General features: G+C 47.3%; 1 protein-coding gene across 1 annotated transcript in view; it reads right to left on the reverse strand.

Annotated features, from left to right (window-relative positions):
• AUTS2 (autism susceptibility candidate 2) overlaps positions 1-24,242 on the reverse strand; it is a 903,433-nt gene that overhangs the window by 680,914 nt on the left and 198,277 nt on the right. Inside the window, exon 3 of the mRNA XM_015418389.1 lies at positions 20,252-20,287. Coding sequence (XP_015273875.1) covers positions 20,252-20,287 — 36 coding nt within the window. The remainder of the gene's footprint in view (positions 1-20,251; positions 20,288-24,242) is intronic.

Raw genomic sequence — 24,242 nt, forward strand, 5'->3', positions numbered from 1 at the left:
CTCCTCCCCACAACAGACACCCTGTGAGGGAGGTGGGGCTGAGAGAGCTCTGACAGAAACTGCTCTTTTTCAAGAACAGCTCTTATCAGAACTATGGCTTGCCCAAGGTCATCCAGCAGGTGCAAGTGGAGGAGTGGGGAATCAAACTCGGTTCTCCCAGATTAGAGACCGTGCACTTAACCACTACACCAAACTGGCTCTATGACTGTATTAAATGGTACAGTCTACTCTTGCAGCTCAGGATTCTACCATTTCAGATGCAGACTCAGACTACACTTGCGGCAGAATAAGGCAGAAGAATCCTGATGTGGTAGAATGGAATTGTACCACCTCAGACCCAGGTTGGGGATCCCACTTGAATGTCCCACTGTGCCATTTTGAATGCCCCACATTGTAAGCAGAATGTTAGCATCGCAGGACTACACTAAAAATGTTCTCCCTTGTAGGCCCGCGTTCTGCCTGTAAGGAGTTTTAAAGCACAGTGGTGTTTCCCCCTACCTGCATTCTGAATTGATCCAGTGTATTCTACCAGCTCCAGCTTCTATGTAGGGTTGTCAGCTCTGGGTTGGGAAATCCCTGGAGATTTTGGGGGTGGAGCCTGGAGAGGAAGGGATTTGGGGAGGGGAGGGGAGGGACCTCAGCACAGTATAATACCATACAGTCCACTGGGGCTGCCAGGTCCTTATTTTCGGCCAGTGAGGGTGGGGCTCCAGGCTGCTCCCCTGGATCTCCTGATGCACGTACAAAGCGTGTGTGATGACGTTACCCAAAAGTGACGTCATGGTACCAGGCATGTCATGCAGGGGACGCTCTAATATTTGGCCAAAAACTCTATGGTCACCCTCCCCTCCCCAAATGCTAGAGTGTCCCCTGCATGAAGTTCCCGGCATGATGACATCACTTCCGAGTAACATCATTGTGCCAGGTGTGACAGGGCTCTTTGGGGGTGGGGCTGTGCCACCGGCCAGCTGGCTGGCGGCAGACTGGGGGCCCAGAAATTGGGAGAAACCCCACCCCCATTGGGGGGGATCGCAACCCTAGACTCCACCCTCCGAAGCAGCCAAACCGTCTCTGTAGCCTGGGAATCAGGTGTAGTTCTGGGAGATCTTGAGCCACCACCTGGAGGTTGGCAACCGTAATTCTATAACCTCATTTTGCTAGATGTTTATGCTGGGCCTAAAAAAAAAGGTCTTTCCAAATTCAGCTCATATCATATCAACCGTTAGAGCCCAATATCCCCCCCCCCCACTGTTTTCTGATGAGATTCCTCTCACCCTGGAAGCGGACTTCTTAGGTGTTTCGAGCCCTCATCTTTCTTACTTCTCCGGCAAGTCATGTACAAAAATCTCCAGTTTGTTTATGCTCCTGCCCCTGGACCCTGGAGAACACTAGGCTTTCAGAAACCTTCTTCTGATGGGCATTTACTTCCCCCATTTTCTTGAGGAAATGACATGGTGACATGGGTAAAAGGTGATTTAGGTAGACCGCTGTGCCACAAATTGCCAGGAACTGATTTAGAGACCTTGCCTTTGTCAAGGAAGACAGTCGGGTGTCTGCTTTAAAGAAGTACTGGGAATATTTTCATCAAAGGTTTGAATTGAAAAGCAGTAGGAGGTAAATATCTGAGAACGTGCCAAGACAAACCACTAGATCCATGCAATTACCATTAACAGGGGACAGCCGCGGTTCAATGAAGTAATTCAATCTGGTGTCCTACATTTTATCAGGCATCAATTGTGTGCTCTGACACAAATTGCTGAGAAAGAGGATTGGGGAGTCTCGGGGCTTCTCCCTCCCCCACACCAGAACACAATTCATCTTCCTCCCTTCTTATCCTCAGCAGATGGTTTTTTCTCCCCCATCCAGAGGGTGCAGGTATCCCATCTCTACATAATGTCACCATCTTTGGCTTTCAAAAACATACTGGTGTTTCAGGCCAAGTGCCTTTTGGTAACATGATTTTGTAGATGGAATGTACCCTTATCTGTCCAGAGACAAAGGCCTAGCCTACATATTAAAGCACGGTAAGGTGGCAATTAGGTGGACCTGCAGGGCTCTTTTTGTAGAAAAAGCCCAGCAGGAACTCATTAGCATAACAGGCCACACCCAACAGCAGGAACTCATTAGCATATTGGGCCACACCTCTGACAGCACAGCTCATTAGCACATTAGGCCGCACCCCCATGTTACCAGAAGTGTGCTCATCCAGCCACACCCACCTTTTGCTTGTTATTCTGTTTACCTTGTTTGTTGTCAAAACCCAGGGCCTTTTTTTGTAGCAGGAACTCCTTTGCATGTTAGGCCACACACCCCTAATGTAGCCAATCCTAATGAGTTTCTGCTGTTGGGTGTGGCCTATTATGCTAATGAGTTCCTGCTGGGCATGGCCAACTTGGGAGCCAGCCGGAAGACCGTTCCTGTGCGTTCCTGCCCAAAAATAGCCCTGGGTGGAGGTTATACTGAGGGTTGCCAGGTTGGATTGACCCGTCAGTGGGGGAGGGGGAGGGACTTTCTGGGAGTGGGAGGAGCAACACATAAATGTTTTATGCATTTATGTAAGGCAGGGCGCAAGGTGCGTGAAAGTAAAATAAAATACAATAACATCATATGATGAAAAACTAAACAACAATCAATAAAATACAGTAAAACAACAGTAAAAACTACCACTTTTTTTTTAAAAAAAACCCCAACCCTGAACATACATTTTCTCTTGTCCAAACAAAGATTGCCCCCAAAGCTCTGTGAAATGGTTCTCTTTCAGCTTCTCCAGAAAGACAGGAGTGTAGAAGTCCCTTGACCTCTTCCAGGAGGTTGTTCCACAAGCATGGGACAGCCAGTGGCAAAGACCAAAACCCAGTTGCCACCGAGAATGTCCCTAGACAGAGGGGGCATTGGACAACAGGTCCTGCCGGGAAGAGCAAAGCTACCACATGGAACAAGTTGGGAGAGGCAGTCTTTCAGCTAAGTCTGTGGTTCATCAGGGATCTAAGCTCAACTGATGCCCAAAATATTACAGTCCTGACAAATGGCGGCTGCGCTTTTGAACATTCCCCATTAATGATCTGAAATCAAGATCTCTTGGAAGACGAAGGCTTTGCCTTTGACAGCTTAACTGCTTGCAATCACCCTAATTTGACCCGGAGCCGGTTGAAGGCTGCCGTAATGTATGTTTGGCAATCAATGAAGCAAATCCTTATCATTCAGGTTCACATTTGCGTTTTATGTCACATGGAATGGTAGGGAGGGGAGGGGAGGGAGGGAGGTGGCAGGAAGGGAGAAGAAAAACAACCCTGAAAATACTAATCCCTTTGATGTTGTTTCACAAGGGATGATGAGCAAAGAATATATTTATTCCACTCCAGTGGAAAATAATAATAATAAAAAAAAACGGGGCCACGTTGTAATAAAGCGAATTTGACAGACTGAATCTGGAGTGACAGCTAATCTGGGGTTGTGTCTATTGCTTGAATAAACCTTGTAATCTTTCCAATGGGGAGCTGTGGGGAGGGTGGGGGGGTCAAGTCTAAGCTTTTTTTTTTTTTAAAAAAAAACAACAACAACAGCAGCAACAACCTGCATTTGGGTTAGTGTGTTTAAACAAAGATTGAGAGGCTGGCAAGAGGTTAGAAATGGGCTCGGTAGGAAATGTGCGTTTTGTACAGCTAAGGTTTTGACATTTCCTAACAGGGTCTCCTCCCACCATTAATGGCATCAGCCTATCAAACACTGAAGGAGGGATGGGCCAGAACTGGACTGCATTTATTCTTCCAGCAAAGAACCTTTATTGGGGGTGTGAAGACTGGGAAAGAGCCATTTGGGATGTTACGTGGGCACTCTGTAGAAGGAAGCCCCAATCAGGTGATTCGGACATCCCTCACAAACATACGGAGAGCTACACTGGGTTAAATCAAGTATCCATCTTGTCCAGCACTAGGGCTGCCAGCTTTGGTTTGGAAGATACCAGGAGTTTTTTGGGGGGCGGATGCTGGGGAGGGCAGGGTTTGGGTAAGGAAGGGACCTCAGCTGGGTACAAGGCCATAAAGTCCACCTTTCAAAGCAGCCATTTTCTCCAGGGGAACCGATCTGTTATCTGGAAATCAGGTGTGATAGTGGGAGATCTCCAGGCCCCACATGGAGGTTGGCAACCCACCCAGCCTGGTCCCAGGGAGGCCCACAGCTAGGCACAAAAGTCAACATCTCCTACTTTTGTTGTTTCCATAAGAACAGGCAGCCAGAGATTCCATTTAGCCATTGCAGCCAGTAAAGGTTTTCACCTCCGTTTATTTTTCTAGTTCCCTTTTAAAGTCACCTGAACTATGTACTGGGGCAGAGAGTTCCACAAGCCTAATTAGGTGTTCTTTTCCATCTATCCTTAGAAGGCTACTAGACTTCAATGGGTGCCCCAAAACTGTAGGGTCCATGGCTTGATATCTGGTGTCTCTAGTTAATGGCCACGTTTGTGAACGACCTTAATGGGTCACTTTGAAAATCCTCTGGGAGCAGAAGATCCTTCATTAGAACGACCAATGGTCTCACTCTATGGTTGTGGTCACACGCGCAAGATAATGCTGGGGGAAGCGAGGCTATTTGCTCCACAGGAATTTTACCCCCATTTGCGCTATCACACAGTCTCTGGGAGCTGTGGGAGCAGCCTGCCACTGCGTGATCAGACACAACCATGGGTAATCATTTATTTTTCTGGCCGCATGTTTCCGTTGCACTTCAATGAGGGATTGATGATTTGCATCTCCGCACTGAGTGCTCCCTATGCAGTGTGTGATGATGCGCATACCGAAACGGAGGAAAAAACAACGGCATGGAGTCGCGATGGCCTGATCGACGCCATGGGAGTGCGCTGGAGCGATCACACAGGGGAAAGTCCGTTCCTGGCCCGTAGCAACCCGTTTGCTATCGGACTTTCCCTAGTGTCTTTTTACCCCGCTTCTGTGGCAGAGCAAAACGGGTTGCCAATGGGTGTGGGATGCTTGGCAGATGTTCTCATGTGATTGTGCCCTTAAAATCCACCCAGCATTTGTGCCTATGGTGTGGCTAATTCAGCGTGGGATCCCGACCTATATAAATCAGATCCTTATAACTGCCTCTGTAATGACACCCAGTATTTAGGACGGCTTTATTTACCTGTATAATGGACTGCATCCTTTAATTACAACACTCTTGCTTATGTCCCCCAGTGTCACCTCTCTTATTCACAAAGAAATGTAGCTTGCTTTCTTGCTCAGCCATTCTTCCTCGTTTGCCTGTGTGGCTATTCTCTACTCGTTTCTTTCCATCTTTTTTTAAAAGCATGCCAGGGGCACCACTGCCGCTAACAAACACTAAAATTAATTGACCCAGAGGTAGATTTTATTGTGCAAAATGTATTTACAGGATAATGGTGACCCATTACATCAGCCATTATGGGGCACTGAATTTTCAATGGCTTGTGGAGCATTAAAAAAAAAAAAAGGAACATGCACGTCATTTCAGATCAGCCAAGTTCACCATCATTACCTCAAGTGTCGTCCTGATTACCTTCCTTCCTGGCCTCCATTTTCGATGTGCTGCATTATGGCTTAGTAATCCTAACAAGATAGAAATCAATCTATGATTCGTCCCTTCTGGGAACCGCACTGACCGCCCTTGCATCTGGATTAACGGAACGCCATGTGCTAAGGAAGCAGTTGTTTGCTTACTTGCGGAGAATCTTCATTGAACTCAGCCAAACTGATTTCTGTATAAACATGTAAGAACAAGCTCCCATTTCCCCACCACGAACAGCAAAAAGAAGAGTTCAGGGCAGAGTGCAGAAAAACACATTTGAACTTATAGTCATAAATCTGAATGCCAAAACATCAATAAAGTTGTACAAAATACAACTCCACATGCAACTGAAAAACATTTCTGAAATCCTTCTCATCCTGAAATTCTCCTCCAGTTGAGGATTCCTCACAGTCTCGATTCTGATGTTGAACTGATGGATTAGGAATCATTTGTTGTTTGGCTTCTTTATTTAGGAATTCTGTACACTGTGCATGCGGTTTGCCACAGGTTTCAGTTCCTTTCATACATATGCATGCCTCTGTTATTAACGTGCACATAGGTTTGATAAAACATTGCAAAAAAGGAAATCTCAATGTGATACATATAGTTGCATCAAGGCTTTTGTTTGTGTTTTAGTAGTGTGGGGAAACACATCTCCACACCAGTGAAACACAACAGAAAAAGCATCTAAATCCTACATATGACCCCATTGACGTTGCTTTTTTGCAGTGTTTTATCAATGTGCACATGTGTGCACCAGTAAGGCAAAAGAAGGAAAGGATGCAAATAAGCCGAAAGTACTGGACACTGAGGCAAAAGTTCATATGCTCCAGATCCAGAGCTCTTTTAGAGATACTCCTAGTCAAACCAAAAGAAGAAGAAGAAGAAGAGATTGGATTTATACCCTGCCATTCACTACCCAAAGGTGTCTCAGAGCGGCTTACAAACTCCTTTCCCTGTGAGGTAGGTGGGGCTGAGAGAGCTCTGACAGAAACTGCTCTTTTTCAAGAACAGCTCTTATCAGAACTATGGCTTGCCCAAGGTCATCCAGCAGGTGCAACTGGAGGAGTGGGGAATCAAACCCAGTTCTCCCAGATTAGAGTCCGCTCACTTAACCACTACACTAAAATTGGGAATGTGGAATGCAGCACAAAGAGTGAAATCCCATTGCAGTGCAGAAAAGGAAAAGGGGGCATCCAAATAAGCAAACATTTATATATGACTGCTTCAAGATTGGTTGGGGATGGCATTTTATTGATTTACATGTACTCTTATGATACCCTCCCAGATGTCTTGATGCAGCTCGTGCATGCAACATTAAGATTGCTCTTTTGTTTTTCACAGTATTTATCAGTGCACAGATGCACACAACCAATGCAGACAAGGGACAAGGGACTAAGACAAAAATGAATAAATCAAAAGTACTGGCAAACTGCCTGCACAGCACTCAGTATAAAGTTTTGGATTTTTTTTTTAAGTGTTGAGGTTCCTTGTGCATTGATTTAATTTTGGGGTCATTTGGTACATGGCAATCGGGGGAGAAATTCAGATGAGGAGAATTTGGAAAGCATCCCATCAAGGTACATATTACGTTTCTTGGGTCCTGAATATGGAGACTTTCAGAAGCATTTTTTTTCCACTGCAACTAACTTTAAATGGAATAGAGAAAGAGCCTTACAGGCTTCATTGCAAACCACTTCTGGGATAGCACTGAAAGCTACTGGGAAACAGAAACAATGGCCGCTCTCCCTTTGAAAATATAAAAGCCAAGAGGTTTGCATGGGTTCTCGTTTGCCATGTTTTCTGGGGGAAGGAAATTCTGGGGGGGGGCAGAGTGTGAGAAATGACTCTATTGTAGTGCCAATGTAACTTTTCTGAAGCAGCCTCCCTATGCAGGATGACCTTGGTCAGTGTCTGTGCTTGCCTCCCTGTTAGAGATAACGTATGGGTAGATTTACGGGTGTGTGTGTGTAGAGAATGCGGAAGCTAGGCAGGAAGGTTGTAATGTGTGATTGGATGGGACTGAAGGGGGACCTTGTTTGAACTGTCTATATCTTTGGTTTCTCCCGCCAGAACCTCAGTTCTGACACAATACTGATCTGAGCTTGGAACATCTTTATTTCTCGACCAGGGGTCTCCTCTGACTTAGTCCGACACCGCAACCCCTCCGTCTTTCCGGTCTCTCTAGAAGAGGATTCTTTCTTTTTAGACGGCTCACACAAGAGAATTACCGTGAGCCAACTGGAGTTCAGCCATTAACCGAGTTAGGTGAATTAAGATTTGTTAACAATGATTTATCATGTCAAGTGGGGAGCGAACAAGAATCAGCCTTTAACAAACATCCTTTGAAAAGAAATGACAGCATATTGACGGCAAGGCTTCCAAACAGCAAGCCGCCAGGGTGCCTTTGTGTTGGGTATTACAAGTTGAAAACACTCAGTATATCTGGGGTTAAATCTTTGTTTATGTTACTCACAGGAAGTCACATGTTTCTCATGTAACCAATGTTCTTTAGCTGTAGAATGCCCGGGAATTTTCTCCCTGATCTAGGGATTCGATTGGGACTAAAGTGTCAAGGTGTATTACCATTTTATGGCTTCTCTTCCTGTCTTTGTTTGGTGTTCTGAAGAAGAAGAAGAGCAGCCATAGTCACCCTCTTCTAGTTTTGTCTTTGTAGAGTAAGGATGTAGCCGATTATGCTCTGTTGTTATTTTCATCCCAGTTACCCTTCCCATTCTAGAATTTAGTAAAAACTTTATATTTTAATCATACATGGATTCTGAGTCTGAATTATTTTACTCTGGCTCTGCTGGACTATCTTATCTCTGCTAAATACCATTTTTTTCAATATCTCACTATCACCCAACACTTTGTATAAATGTACTCGTTTTCAAATGGATAAAGGTTGCTTTGGTTTTTTTTCCACAAGCAAAATGCGTTTTAAGTGTTTGCCTGCCACAGTCAAGCACCAGAGATAAGTGAAGTGTCTCCAACTACCTACAACACCAATATGTCTTGTTTACTGTTGTCGCTGACTGGAAGAAAATGCAATGGGGGAGCTAAAATAGCACCTCTTTGTCTTCTGCAGCAATCCCCCCCCCCCATGTCTCATTTTACAGTCTTACAGCTGCATAACCTTATGCTCAGCTCGGGCAAGGAGGTATTCTAGTTCAAAGATAAGCAGGTTTTAAACAGAATCATAACAGAAGAACAATATTTCTGGTGCCAAAGGCCTCCCCTCCAAAATCTCTGAATGCGGCCCCCTTGCAAACAAAATAAAATAAAATGAAGAAATAAAATGTTGCCCTTTCACACCACTTTGTTCTCATCTGCCAGCCTTTTCAACAGCTCCTTTGATGACATTTCTTTTTCTTTTTCAAAATAGTGTTCTTCTTGCCATGTGATCCAACCAGTCAGGAATCATGCGAGCCCGTGTGATGATAGCCCAGGGCTCTTGAATGGACTGAAGTTGATGAGGGTATAATAATGGGTTAAATCCAAGATCTCTTCTCAGCTAAGCACAACTCTTCCTTCAGCCTCCATTTTGCAGGGAAGTCGACTTCCTGTGGAGGAAGAGCACCTTCTGCTGGAGGAACTCTCCACATTTAGCTGAATGGAGTAGTAGGATACTAAATATTGCTGTTGCTGCTACTAGCACTGTTACTACTCCCAATAATAATACCAGCTCTAATTCCCAGGGGTGGCCCCACTACGTGGATTAAAAAAAAAAAATCCATACAATGGGGCCACTCAAGATTGGGGTAAATGTTCCTGCAAACCTGTGGGGAATCTGAAAAAAATAAAACAAAGTCGTTTTATTTAAAGGGCTTTAAAATAAAACAAAGTAGTTTAAAAGGGCAAAGATCTTATGCTATTGAGACTGAGGTTATTATTAATTTCATTTTGAAACTGAAGGGAAGTGGGGAAGGGGAGGAGCAGTGGGAAAACAGCCCAAGAAAGGAAGACAGGGCCACAGAAAGTGAATGAGCAAGTGAATGAGGTGTTTTCCAGATGGGGACAGGCTTCAATGGTTTCCCTGTCTCTGCTGCTGTTGCCAAGACCACACAGTGGCACTGGCAACAGAGCTGCCATGTTTGAAGTTTGGCCTAGTGGTTAAATGCGCCAACAATAATCTGGGAGAACCAGGTTTGATTCCCCACTCCTCCACTTACACCTGCTGGATGACCTTGGACAAGCCATAGTTCTGGCACAGCTGTTCTTGAAAAAGAGCCGTTTCTGTCAGAGCTCTCTCAGCCCCACTTACCTCACAGGCAGTGTTCCCTCTAAGCTGAGTTAGTGTGAGCTAGTTCAGTTTTTTAGCCTCCGGCTCACACATTTTTGTCTTAGCTCAGGAAGGATGGCTCCAGAGCAAACTAATTTATGCAGTAGCCAAATCACTCACTCACAACTTTCATGCCAGTAGCTCACAGAGTAGAATTTTTGCTCACAAGACTCCACAGCTTAGAGGGAGCATTGCTCACAGGGTGTCTGTTGTGGGGTGGGGAAGGGAAAAGAGTTTGTAAGCCGCTCTGAGACTCCTTTGGGTAGTGAAGGGCGGGATATAAATCCAATCTCCTCCTCCTCCTCCTCCTCCTCTTGTAGTTTCTTTGAATATCTGTATATTGTTATAATTGCTATATCAGTCACTGAATTTCCAGCTTTTTTTAAAAAAGTAACCCTCTGATCTCATTCCTCCTGTTTCTCCCCCCCACACACACACACACACTAGCCCCCTGGGTAGCTGAAGCAGCAGCAGAAGAGGGGAATCAGGTCTCTTTTGCCATCCCTCCCTCCCTGGCACCTGGAAGAGCAACTTCCCAAGCACAACTTCCCAAGTATCTCACATGGAGATGTTCTGTGAGAAAGGAAGAGACCGTGGCTTGGTGGTAGAGCACAAACACTGCACACAGACGGTCCCAGGTTCCACCCCAGCAGGGCTCTTTTTCTGGGGAATGCACCAGAACGGAGTTCTGAAACCTCTTCTTGGAAACAAAGTTCTCAAAAAAATGTTTAAAAGTTCATGAGGGGCACTGGGGGAGCATGACGTCACTTGCGCGCTCCTTGGCTGGCTCCCTCAGCTGTGCCCCAGTCTTTGATCCAGCAAAGTATGTTCAAACATGGTTGCTTCAAGGTCAGCATTCAGCATTAGGCACCAAAAGCAAGACCCGAAAAAGAACTGAGGAAGCTAGTGACATGTCTAAAGTTTGGAAACTGCTTTAAAGTTGAGGCAAGTCCATAGCGCATGAAAATAATATTGTTTCAAAGAATCCTGTGTGTTTCTCTTTCATTTCTCTCTTGAGAGTTATGGCACCTCTTTTTCCAGGAAAAAAAGCCTACCCCCCCTCCCATATCCGCGGTTAAAAGACTTCAAGTAGCAGGTTTGAGAGCTAAGGCTATTGCCAATAAGGCCATACTACGGGAAGGGAGGGAGGGAGGAGGTAGCAGGTTCTTGAAAGGTCCCTTCTATGCCTGGGACCCCTCAAAGGGAGGGGAAAGTTTGGAACATCCCTGCCAGCTGATCAGCATCCCAGACAAGCTTCTGTTTCCTTTCCTGTTTGCAGGTAAAGCCTGAGGTGTGAGACTTTCAGTGTCAGCCAAAGGGCAAGATGCAAAATGCAGAGGGTGCTTGGTTCTTAGCCCATGGCAGTAGTCACAGGGCAGCTGCCCAGTAGATTTACAACCAGCCCAGGAATCTGTGCAGTATAATTCCGTTTTCTATTCTTTAGACATGCTTTAATGTTCTTATATTTGTTGTTTTAATGTGTATATATATATGTGTGTGTGTGTGTGTGTGTGTGTATGTATGTATATGTATGTATGTATTTTTGCACTGTTGTTAACCACCATTGGTCCCGAGATGCTCAAGAGAAAGGCGGAAATATAAAATATTTTAAATAACGTTGAAATGAGTATTTTCCAGGGGCAGGACTTTTTTGGGGGTCAACTACTTAAAGCCACCAGTGGGGATCAACGCAGCATATAAATGCACAAATCAGTAAATAAAGCTACTGCCAATCAGAGCAGGTAATACTGAGATAAACGAAGCATTGATCTGATCCAGGATAAGTCAGCTTCATGGGCCATATTCTGTTGATGATGGCTACTGGATCCAAGGAAGGGAAGGCAGCATGGTATAGTCCAGTCTCATCACATCTTGGAAGCTAAGCAGGGTCAGTACTTGGACGGGCGACCATCAAGGAAGACTCTGCAGAGGAAGGCCATGGCCAACCATCTCTGCTTCTCACTTGCCTTGAAAGGCCCTTGCTGGGGTTGCCATAAGTTGGCTGCAATTGGACGGCACTTGAAACACACATGAGGTCTGAATTGGACAAGGCCAATTGGCAGTGAGGCAAGCAACACCAAGCGACTGGCTGACCTTTTAGGAAAAGAATGAACTGAACCAAGTTCAGTTCTGAATGGAGCCCTGGGGGTTTTGATTATCAATGGAGAAGGCACCGTGTAGGTCATGTGGTCCAAGGAACCCAAAGGAACAGAGCTGAAAGAATTATGGAATGAGAAGAATGGAGGAGGGGGGAAGCATACCTGTGCGCATCAGACGCTCAGACAAAAATGACCTGTGTTTTATGAAGAGCTGCAGAGGGAACGAAGAAAAAGACAGCCACATGCTGTTCGCATACAGCACGGCTGTTATTGACAGCTTGAACCGCCTGTAGAATTCATGACAGATGTACTTGTTGACACCTCTTCTTGCTTTCAGGGAACAGGGGGTGTACAGGACGCCTGGGAAGCTTAAAAAGTTTATTTTCCTCCGTGCTGAAGACAGACGGATGTCTGTTGACAGACAAGCTGCTGTTGTCAAGGAACCAAAGGAAAGACAGCAATTAGACCTAACTAGATGCCCTGCTTCAGCAAAACCAAAGCAGGATTTTTACTGCTGCAGTCAGATCTGTGGACAATTTTTCATGCTTGAGGTAGGTCCACATCAGCGTTGACGGGATCTGAGCGAGTGGGAGATGAAGGGCAGAAAGCAGGCAGGGTGGGTGGACGGAAAAGTCTGTTTAGAATTTACCATTCCTGCCATTTCAACTGCCAGATCCTCACTATGGTTTCACTTTGGCCTGCTTAATTAATTGTGATGCTTCTCAGAGGACAATACCTCAGGATCTGGCCCTCTCACCTGGTGCTACTAATTCTTGGTCTCTGCTCCATCACTACCATGGCTCAGGCCTAACTGAGGGTTCACCAAGACACATTCTGTACAGACAGTCTGAAGGAACTATGTATCATTGCTTAGCCACAAGATGTCAGAGGATATGCCAGAGGACCACGCAGATATTTCAAAGAACCTGCACGAGCACCATCTGGGATGTTCCCACTTGGGTTGCCATGCCATGCCTTTAAACCAGTGGGAGGTTTGGGATAGGGACATGGTGGGGCAAAACATCCTCTATGTTGCTATATCACTTCTGGGGAAAACCTTGCAGTGCCACAGAGGAGCTAGAGTTCCTGGTGGTTCCTAGAGCTACCCGATGTCACTTTTGGGGTTTCCATAGCAGTACACAGGACACCATCATTTTAAAAAGAAAGACTACCGATGGGACCATCTCCTCCATTTGTTCCTGGGAGAGCAATACGCTCTTCAGATAACAACTTGCTGGGGGGGTCTCTGGCCCTAAGGATGTCCAGCTGTCTTCGACCAGGGCCAAGTAGGGCTGCCAGGTCCCTCTGGGGGGCGGATTTCCCCCTGCTTTGGAGGCCCGATTTCCCCGCCGCGGAATCGGGCCCCGGGGGAAACCCCACCCCAGCGTGCACGTCAGCCGGATGTGACGTGCTGACGCCGGGCATGCTGGGGGCGGGGCCACAGCCATCTGAGAGGAAAACTCTATGTTTCCCCCTCAGATGGCGGTGGCCCCGCCCCCAGCGTGCCCAGCGTCAGCACGTCACATCCGGCTGATGTGCATGCGGCGCGTGCACGCTCGGGACACCGGCTGGGAGCCACCCGCCGCCAAGAAAAATGCACTTGGCAACCCTAGGGCCAAGGCCTTTTCGGTCCTGGCCCCAACCCGGTGGAATGCTCTTCCAAACACCATCAGGGCCCTGTGTGACCTTATGCAATTCCACAGAGCCGGTACAGCAGAGATGTTCCACCAAGCTTTTGGCTGAGGACAGGGATGGTTTTCTGTTGGCTGGCACCCTTTCTCATCCCCCCCTGCTGTTTATCTGATTTGGGACTCCCCCACCCTGTGAAGTAGCTGGCAGTCTGAAATCAGATTAATTAATATTTGCTTTTTAAAAAATGTTCTTAACGTTTGAATGATTTTATCTGATTGTGTTTTATGGATACTGTACATCGCCCAGAGCCCTGCAATAGCAAGGATTGGGCGATTAATAAATCCAATAGGTAAATAAATAATATAAATAAACTTCTCCTGCTACCACTTGGAGTGGCGGTAGGTAAGGGCAGCTGCTGGCAGCAGACCTCCTGCCATAGCGAGACGCCTGGTGGCCCCAGTTCCCAATTTAAATGAGAATTTGTGTGTGTGTAAAAGGTGTGTAAAAGGAGCTGCGGTGGCCCAAGTGGTTAAGACGCTGAACTGCAGGCTGTGGAAGGTCGGTAGTTCAGCAGTTCGAGACCCGAGGTGCCGCATGACGGACTGAGCTCCTGTCTCTAGATCCAGCTCCTGCCAACCTAGCAGTTCGAAAGCAAGAAATTGCAAGTAGATGAATAGGTACCACTTCGGTGGGAAGGTAACAGCGTTCTGTGCGCCTTGATGTCTAGTCATGCCGGCCACACGACCACGGAAACATCTTCGGACAGCGCTGGTTCTTTGGCTTGGAAACGGAGATGAGCACCGCAACCCTAGAGTCAGATTCGACTGGCTTTCGAGCAAGGGAACTGTTACCTTTACCTAAAAGGTTATGCCCATGCTGTTGCAGAGGTGGGGGAGTGGAAGCATATCCAAGATAATGTGCATGTTAGAAACAGGTTTCATAGACCAATGTTAAGACAACATCTCCCCATCACTGCCTCCAGTGGTGCTAGAGTGCTTCCAAGATGGCTGCAGGTATGTATACTGGCCCAGGCACAGAATTCAACTGAACCATGTCAAAAGCCTGTGGGGCCCAGCTTGTGAACTTGCCTGGGTGTGCTTACATGGAGAGTGTGTGGGGAAGGGGACTCGGTTTGCCTTTTCACCTTGGCCAGTGGGATATCTACAACTGGCCCTGGGAGCGAGAAGAAAAAAAAGTGACAACAAGCACAAGGTGTTTTGTCAATAGATACTTGTCTGAAATACAATTCAGGTGGGTGGCTGTGTTGGTCTGAAGCAACAGAACAAAGTCCAAGTCCAGTGGCACCTTTAAGACCAACAAAGTTTGATTCTGGCTATAAGCTTTCGTGCACACGCACACTTCTTCAAACACAAATCCTCAGGGCTTTTTTGGTAGAAAAAGCCCAGCAGGAACTCATTAGCATAACAGGCCACACCCAACAGCAGAAACCTATTAGCATATTAGACCTCAGCCCTGACAACACAGCTCATTAGCATATTAGGCCACACCCCCATGTTACTAGAAGTGTGGTCATCCAGCCACACCCACCTTTTGCTTGTTATTCTGTTTACCTTGTTTGTGGTCAAAACCCAGGGCCTTTTTTTTGTAGCAGGAACTCTTTTGCATGTTAGGCCACACACCCCTAATGTAGCCAATCCGAATGAGTTTCTGCTGTTGGGTGTGGCCTGTTATGCTAATGAGTTCCTGCTGGGTGTGGCCAACTTGGGAGCCAGCCGGAACTCCGTTCCTGTGCGTTCCTGCCCAAAAAGAGCCCTGCAAATTCTGAAGAAGTGTACATGCACACGAAAGCTTATACCCAGAATAAAACTTTGTTGGTCTTAAAGGTGCCGCTGGACTCGAATTTTGTTGTCTGAAATATGGTCAAGTTTAAGCTTCTACAATGAAATTTGGATTGCTGACAGCAAACAATTCACATGTCCGGTCACCCGAATATTTTTCAATGAGCTCTTCAAAGAGCTGTTCTCGACACTTTCCATTTTTGAAAAGCTGATACTGAAATCTAAAGGGTATGCCAACACACAAAGAAGCAAGATATTTTTGAGAACATCTTTAGAATGATGTCAATTCAAGCTCATATTTCTTAGCACTAGGAGAATAGAATAATGATGTTTATCAGAGCCACATGCCCAATATACCATTTTGGTATATTCTCTCTCGCACACAGACTGTCTGGTGTTGTAAAGCACATCTGGTCCGTATTTGCTCCATGCACGCCAATGCAAAATAATCTGAAAAACAACTTTTGCAAAACGAAAGAGAGAGAGGTGGCAAAAAGCCTGGGGTGAGGTGGGGGGAATGGAGAAGAAGGTAACCTTCTAGTTCAAACTGAAATTATGTAAAGTGTTTTTAAAAAGTGAAGAAAAAAATATAACTGAAGCAATCTTTTCACCCACTCTGGCTTTGGCTATTACAAAGATACGAGAGTTACAATGCTAAGACTTCATAGAGAGAAAAAACTTCAGTGAATACATCACGTCCATGAAATCCCCCCCCCCCCCAAAAATAGACGTATTGAAGTGACCTGAATGTCTGAGGCTCCATTTGGGTCAGGACAGTCAAGGATTTTGGGGGCACACTATATGATACTCAAGAGATGTGTACACAGTCTCAGTTCTAAAAATGAAAAGCTGGAGGCTGTCCATTTCAGTTAAGGAACAATGGGGTGGGAGCTTAGAGCTATTAATCCTTCTACTCCCTCCTCTGGCCGGCTCAAAGTTGCCGTGTCCCATTTGCTTTGTACACTGCATGGGAAAACAGCTTAAGAACAGGGTTGCCAAGCTTGCCATGTCCCAAAATACTACAGCATTGCCGCACAACATCCCTGGCATGATGACCTTACTTCTGTGTGACATCATCATGTTGGGGACATCGCACTGGGTTGTGGCTGTTGGGGGTGGGACTCCCCCACCAGGCAGTTGGCTGGCGGTGGGCAGGAGCCTATGGAATCGGGGAATCCCCTGCTCCCACCTGGGGGCTGGCCACCCTACTTAAAAATGGGATTTGGGCTATGAAAAATAAAGGAGGACTAAATGGTAGTGAGGAGGGGCCATGTCTCAATGGCGGAACTTCTGTTTGGCATGCAGAAGGTCCCAGGTTCAATCCCTGGAGTCTCCAGTTGAAAGAGTCAGGGAGTAGGTGATATGAAAGACCCCTGCCTGAGACCCTGGAGAGCCACTGTCAGTCTGACCAGAGAATACTGACCCCAGTGGACCAGCGGTTAGATTCAGTATTGGGCAGCTTCATTTGTTCAAGTAGTTTCTACCCCTGTTCCTCCACTGACAACTGAGGCCTTTCAACACTATTTTTCTTTTCTTTTTTTAAGCAAAAAACCCAGTTTACACTCTGGAGGCCCATTCTGCTGATCAGTGAATCTGGCCCCAAGATAAAGAAAAAAGAGCACAAGCAGAGGGAACTCTCTCCGGAAATACACTGGGCCCGTCATTCAGATTATTATTTTTTTGGTACCGATTTTATTTTGATTGGAGTTTGGCGATTAGGTTTATGTCAACAGCTGACATTTCAGATTTTTTACCCAAATGCTAGAGTGTCCCCCGCATGATGTGCCCGGAGTGATGGTGTCACCTCCGGGTGACATCGTGGCGGGCATGCCCAGGGTGACGGGGCTCTTCAGGGGCAGGGCTCTCCCCACTGGCCAGTAGGCTGGAGATGGATTGGTGCCCTCAAAAGTGGGCAAAACCCTGCCAACTCTAACAGCTGGGCCAACAGGAGGCTTGGGGAGAAACAAGCACCACAGCCGAACCCTTTACAATGATGGGGAAGGGGAAATCGTGTGAAATCCAATAAACTCTTAATCATATGTTCCCCACTACCTGTTTATATACTTTTAAAGAACACAGTGTGTTCAGCACAGGCAAAGGATTTCTTCTCTCCCTCAGGAGAAATCTTCTAGTCCAGTTAGAGAGAGCTCTACAGACCAAGAGTGATATGACTTTCACTGTATATGGTGGCATACTTTGACTGTAAGTCCCTTAGAGAGCCAACTCATCTGAAAATGTTTATGTCCGGCTTTTCTTCTCAGTGGGGATCCAAAAGGGCCTACACAGCATTGCTCTCTCCTCTTCCATTTTAGCCTCACAACAGCAACACTATGAGGTAGGTTACGCTGAAAGATTGGCCCAAGGTAGGGTTGCCAAATAATTCTTCGCCGGGAGCGGGGGGCTCCCGGCCGGCATCGGATGAGTGCGCGTGCGCATCACCTGGAAGTGACGCAGGCACGCTGGGCACGCTGGGGGTGGGGCCACGGCCATACAAGGGAAAACCATAGAGTTTTCCCTTGTATGGCCGTGGCCCCGCCCCCAGCATGCCCGGCGTGCCCACGTCACTTCCTAGTGACGCGCACGCCGGGGGCGGGGTTCCCCCGGGGCCCGATTCCGCCGCGGCGGAAATCGGGCCTCCAAAGCGGGAGTTTCCCCGCCCCCCGGCCCGATTTGGCAGCCGTAGCCCAAGGTCACCCAGCAACCTGTCGTAACAGAACATGGGGATTTGTACCTATTCCAGATCCTAGGGGATATAAATACATAAATGAAATGTGTAATACCAGGCAAAAGCCTTGGGTAAGGAATCGCTTCCTTTCCTGCAGAATGGAACAGACGCATTGTGGAAAATGATGTGGAATCCTAGAAATATTCAGCATTGAGGATTCTGAATGTGAAATGTGGAGCCAGCCCCTATAACAGATTTGAAATCTTGGTGACAAATTTCAGAAGTTATTGCTTGAGCAGCCCCAATAAAACTTACACCAGTGCTTGAGCAGCCCCAATAAACTTACACCATTTAATCAGTACTCCTGCCAGTCAGTGTTGAAGGAGTTACCACAGATTAACATAAAACGTCATTGTATATTCAACATTGACATTCATAATGGAGAATTTTCACAGGCAAATTCATTATATCCTTCCCCAAAGAAGGAATGGCGGCTCCTGGTCAGGGCAATTCTATCCTGCAACAGCTCATTTGTTGAAAGCCAGAGACAGTCAATCTGCTTTCAGTCCAAGGTACAACTCTTCCCTCCATCATCCAAGGAAATACCGCTCAAAGCCGTATTAAAATTAAAATTAAAACACATGTCGTTCCAAAGTGAAAGACTCAACTGATATTACAAAGACAAGGCCCTGAAGCAGTCAATTACCATTTTCTTAAAGAGAAGAGGCATAACTGCACTTACTGTACGGGGGCATTCATTTTTTTCTATTGCATTCTGAAAAGTCAGCTGTGTTTCTTTGTTGGTGATGCCAGCCTAGTGAGCCATCGTTCCATGCAATGAGTCAGGCGTAAATACGGTTGGCCAGAGAACTTGCTCAAATGACGTACAAACCACTTGCACGTTTACATCTTTTATGTGCAAAACTGTACATTCGTATTATTCATGATGTTTTGTGACTGATCATTTCTGTCCTTATATTTTCCAGTTTTCAAATATGGAACTTCACCATCAAGATGCAGGATTCGCAGGAAAGACCCTTGTCCCACCTGAATACCTGGAACACATGTAGGCAACCCTCCTCAGCATGTGTGCCAAAGAGGGGCACACCAGACCAATTAGTCAAATGTCAGAGCTCATGCTCTGCCCAAGGGAATGAGACAAATCCATGAGATACGACCAGACCCACAGGGGCCCTCAGCTGATGCCCAGCAGTGTTTGGCCAAGTACACCCCTCACCTCTACCCCTTTTGTTTACCAGCAGATTGTTGAATTTTTTTGACACTTAAGCCAAAAAGGTTGCCCACCTTTGAGGTGGGGAGGGTCCGGCCAAACAAGTGTTCAGACAACTCCCCTACACAGAATATATGATGGACCCTTCTTGAGTCAGAGTTGAGATTGGTTCATATATCATATCAATCATAAGTTTTATGGCATTAGCTCACGGCCTTAGCCGAATGGCCAAAGCAGTCTCAAAATGGCCTTCAAAATGCCCAGAAGATAAGCCTAGAATCCATGCAGTGGCTTCAGGGCAGGAACCATCTGTAATGGTAACCAGAGGAGGATTGAAAGCAAGGGTGCTAGAAGATGTGTGATCATGGGCTGATGTTTTGGGATGTAGGGTGCCTAAAAGAGGGGAGGGGAGTAATAGGTTGAAAAACAGATAAGACGAAATAATGGATTGAAAAGCAGAAGCGGGGGAGACAGAGACCTGAGGGGAAAGATGGCCACACCTAGGGCTACAGGAGAGAAGGGATTGTGTGCTGTTCTGGGGAAGTGAACAGTGACTGGGTAATCTAGGGTTGCCAGATCCAGGTTGGGAAACTCCTGGAGATTTGGGGATGGAGCCTGGGGAGGACAGAGACCTCAATGGATCACAATACCAGAGAGTCCACCCATTTTCTCCAGGGGAGCTGATCTCTGTTGTCTGGAGATGAGCTGTAATTCCCGGAAATCCCCAGGTCCCACTTTGAGGCTGGCATCCCTAGTAACGACAGACCACGTATGTATAGAGACTGAAACGCAAAGGAAGCATTCAATGGGGGAGGGTACAAAGACACTGAATTCAAAACTCCCCGGGGTTTCTGGCCTCATTTGCAGCCACCCATCTGTATGAACGACACTGGTTGACCAAACCCATTAGTGTAACAGCGGTAACTGATCTTGTAACATGTGTGCGGACACCCTCATACACCATACAGAGACAGAAGTTCAAAACAGTCGAGATCCACTTACGAAGTAGCCCGTTCCCAAGCTGGATGGAGCTGAACTCTGTAATAAAACACACACACACACACAAAGAGGAGGGGACAAAATCAGAGATGGCTTCCTCTTTTCTTGAGAAGAAAAAAAAAAGTTCCTCTCCCTGTACCTCATTACCAGGTTCCCTTTTAGAGGTTTTCAACACCGCAGCACTGCCCCGATGGAGCTTGCCCCTTGTCATCTGCTACTGAACCAAACATGATGTCGTCGCTTAATTCTCCCCCCCCACACACACACACACTTTTTTTTTTTTTACATTTCTCAACAGCTCACCAACAGTAACCGTGCTATTTACTGAGATTTCCCGGCTCCAGCGGTGGGTGTAATTGCCAATTTATTTGACAGGCAGCTGGGTAATGAATTAATGATGCCATTTCGGCCTGTGCCGAGTCTAAACAGACACACATCAACCAGCCTCCCTGACACGCTGGTATTCGGTGCCCTGGACACCAGCTACTTAGCCTCCTGGCAGCAAAGGGACAGGCAGAAAGGGAGAAGGAGAAGAAGGAGGGCAAAGAAGGATCCCCAGATTGACAGGAATCTGAAGAATAGAGCCCCATGGGTTTGGATGGATAGACAGATGACTTTTTGTGTGTGCGTGCATGCGTATGTGTGAGAGAGAGACATATGGGCTTCTTTGCCCATTCATTCCCCAAAGTTAGTTTGGATGGTTTGCTTAAAGGGGGGGGGGGAACCCCACAGACATGGTGCAGATTTACTAAAGACTGTGATCACACAAACTAAATAATCCACTTTCAAGGCACTTTCCAACTGGATTTTGCCAGTTTACACAGTAAAAATCCAGTTGGACAGTGCATTGAAAGGGGATTATTGAGTGTGTGTGATCGCAGTCAAATGTATATGAAGATTTGAGCAGTGACTCACGAAAGCTCCCCCCCTGCCACAAATTTGGTTAGTCTTGAAGGGGTACTGGACTCTTGCTCTTTCCTACTGCTACAGACAGACTAACACAGCTACCCATTTTGATCTATTCTGCAGATATGATTGGTAATCTGAAAATCAACATCAACAGAGTAGATGGTTAGATTCGAGTCCAGTAGCACCTACAGATCAACAAGGGTTTTGGGGTATAAGTGACTGAAGGGAACCTTCACCTTCAGAGGCACTAAACCTCTGAATCCCAGAACCAGGAGGCAGCAATAGGAGAAGGTCTCAACCTCTGTACCCTGTTGGGAGCCAGAGGTCATTTTGGGGGGGAACGCGGGGGAACGCAGTTCCACCGGGTGAGGTACGAGGGGTGGGACACATGATGAAGCCCCGCCCCCCCGCTTCCGGCCGCCCTGCTTCCGGCCCTCATTCAGCCAGGAGGAGGCAGGAGAAGAGGGAGGGTAAGTTGCTTCCTCCCTGCCTCTCCCCACCCCTGCCTGCCTGGGGCCAGGGAGGGCCTTCGCGGGGCTTCCTTGCACTCCCGCCGGCCTTGCAGGTCCACTGCTGGGCCCCTCATGGGGCTCGGCAGTGGAGCTGCAAGGCCGGCACCAGCGGCCGGGACCATTGGGGGCAGGTTGTGTGGCCTTATGACACATTTCCGGTGATGTAAGGAGGTGCGGCCTTATGACACTTCCGGTGATGTCAGGGGGCGTGGCATATGCTAATTAGTTATGCTAATGAGTTCCCCTAGCTCTTTTTCTACGAAATGACCCCTGTTGGGAGCACTCCAGAGGAACTGGTTGGCCACTGTGTGAGACAGGATGCTGGACTAGATGGACCACTGGTCTGATCCAGCAGGGCTCTTCTTAATCTTCTGCGAGTCAAAGAGTAGAAAAGTTCCATTTCCTGGATGTTATATTGTCTTTTAACACTCCATTCCACCCCAGAAAAGAACAGCAGCAATAAATGGAACTTTATGCAGATTAGTGGGTATAATGGTAACAATGCATTTACATGAATTCTTTGTCATTCCATTCCTTGGGGTGGATAATTTATTTTTTTGGAAAGACAATAAGAAACTTGTAATTAGTATTCCAATGATAAATGCTGTTAGCCACAAAAACACAACCTAGTAAAGATAGAATCTATTACAAAAGTCAGGAGAAAAACATAATCTAAAGGACCTATTATTTAATTTTAGTTATTAGAAGCCAGTTTCCAAGTGTTAAGTCTTATGGTCCACAGAGATGCTCCCAAGTTCCTCCCCAATAGGAGTTCTTCCTGGAGTGCGCCAATCTAAGCTGAGCTATTGATATCACTACGGTGGCGGTCACACGTGCAAGATAAAGCATCTCTGCCTTGACGATTGCATGCTAATTTTGACCTGGGAAGCCCCCTTACTGGTCAGACACCCCTCCTCCTGAGGAGATCTGCAGCAGAACATCGCTGCTCGCATAGAGAACCCAGAGCATGGTTATGGAAGTAATCTTCTAAAAAACTAATTTACATGATAGGCAAATGTAGACTCGCTCACAACTTTAATGCTACAACTTTTTTTTTGCTCATGAGGTCGAATTTCTGCTCACAAGACTGTGGAACTTAGAGGGAACATTGCCACTGTTCTGTCTGCAAAACTGCATGCCCCCACCGCACTGCTCTACTCCCCTCCCAGCCACTGGTGCAAGTTGTAGTGGGGGGGGGGGTGGCAGCAGCAGCTGCCATGGCAACAGTGGAGAAGCAATGCAGTAGAAGTAGATGATCCTGCTCCTCCTCAACCCCCCAGGTTGCAGGTGAGGTAGGCAAGTTGGTGGCATGTGGGTTATGTGGGGAAGAATTGTCTGAGGAGGCTTTTGGTTCTTCTCCCTTGCCCACCCACACTGTTGGTTCAGAAAACTGTTTCTATTTGGGATTTTTTTTAACCCTCCTCCCCATACTTTCAGATCTGTAGAAAGATTTCCCTTCTCTCAAGATGGCCCTAATGTGTAGATTTAAGTATCTGCAGATGGGGCCATGTTGCCTATTAAATATATGGAATGATGTGCAGATTGCTAGAAACTCAAGTGGATAACTGGGAGGGTTACAATGGAGAATGCTTTTCCCCAGTCCTCTCTAGGAACTGCTGAAACCTCTATGGTTTAACTGTGAACTCATTAACGACAGCCATCCTCCACGTTCCTGCCCCTGGTCTCCTGCTGGTTTCCAGGCTTGGCAAACTAAGGCCCCGGTCACACGGAAGGTTTTGGGCCGGGAGAGGGACGGATCGAGGGCACAGCAAACGGGTGTGATCTCACCGCAACATTTGGGAAGCAGCACGCACCCGTCTTCGACCAGGCCCTTCAGGCCGAAAATCCACTGTTAAAATAAACCACCTACAGAGGTAGACTTACCAGAAAGGCGGCCATGGGATCGCCGGTGCATCCTTCTGCCGGCGCATCTGAGGCTCCCAGCCAAACTGCGCATGCGCACACATGTGCAGCCGGCTGCCTCTGTCTCCTGTCGGTGGCTTCCTCCCTGGCATCTGATTGTGCCAGGGAGCAACAGCGCGGTGGCTAGGGTTCCCAAATCCCCCCGAGGGGCGGAATTCCCCCCGGTTTCGAGCCCCGATTCCCGCTCCCGTGGAATCGGGGCCCGGGGGAAACCCCACCCCCGCGTGTGCGTCACTTGGAAGTGACGTCGCACGCTGGGGGCGGGGCGACGCCATTTGAGGGGAAAACTCTTTGTTTTCCCCTCAAATGGCGTGGCCCCGCCCAGCGTGTGACGTCACTTCTGGTGACGCTCCGGAAGCGCGCGTGTGCGTCCACGGCCGGCTCCCGGAGCGACAGGACGCTCCCCCGCCGGTAAGATTTTTCTATTTGGCAACCCTAGCGGCGGCTCAGGGGATCTGTGTGATCCCGCCGCCGTGTGTCTTTTTTGGTGCGGCTCTGAATAGCCGCACTTTGGCCATGTTTTTTTCTGCCGTGTGGCAGGGGCCTAAGTAAGCACTGGAGTGTTAGCTGGATGCAAGAGGGCAGCAATTGTGGGGGCCCACAAATGACAGTGGTGAGTGGGTAAGTGGGGGACAGGGACTGGCCCTGTA

Source organism: Gekko japonicus, unplaced genomic scaffold (assembly GCF_001447785.1).
Source record: "Gekko japonicus isolate JY-2015 unplaced genomic scaffold, Gekko_japonicus_V1.1 scaffold89, whole genome shotgun sequence".
NCBI classification, from domain to species: domain Eukaryota; kingdom Metazoa; phylum Chordata; class Lepidosauria; order Squamata; family Gekkonidae; genus Gekko; species Gekko japonicus.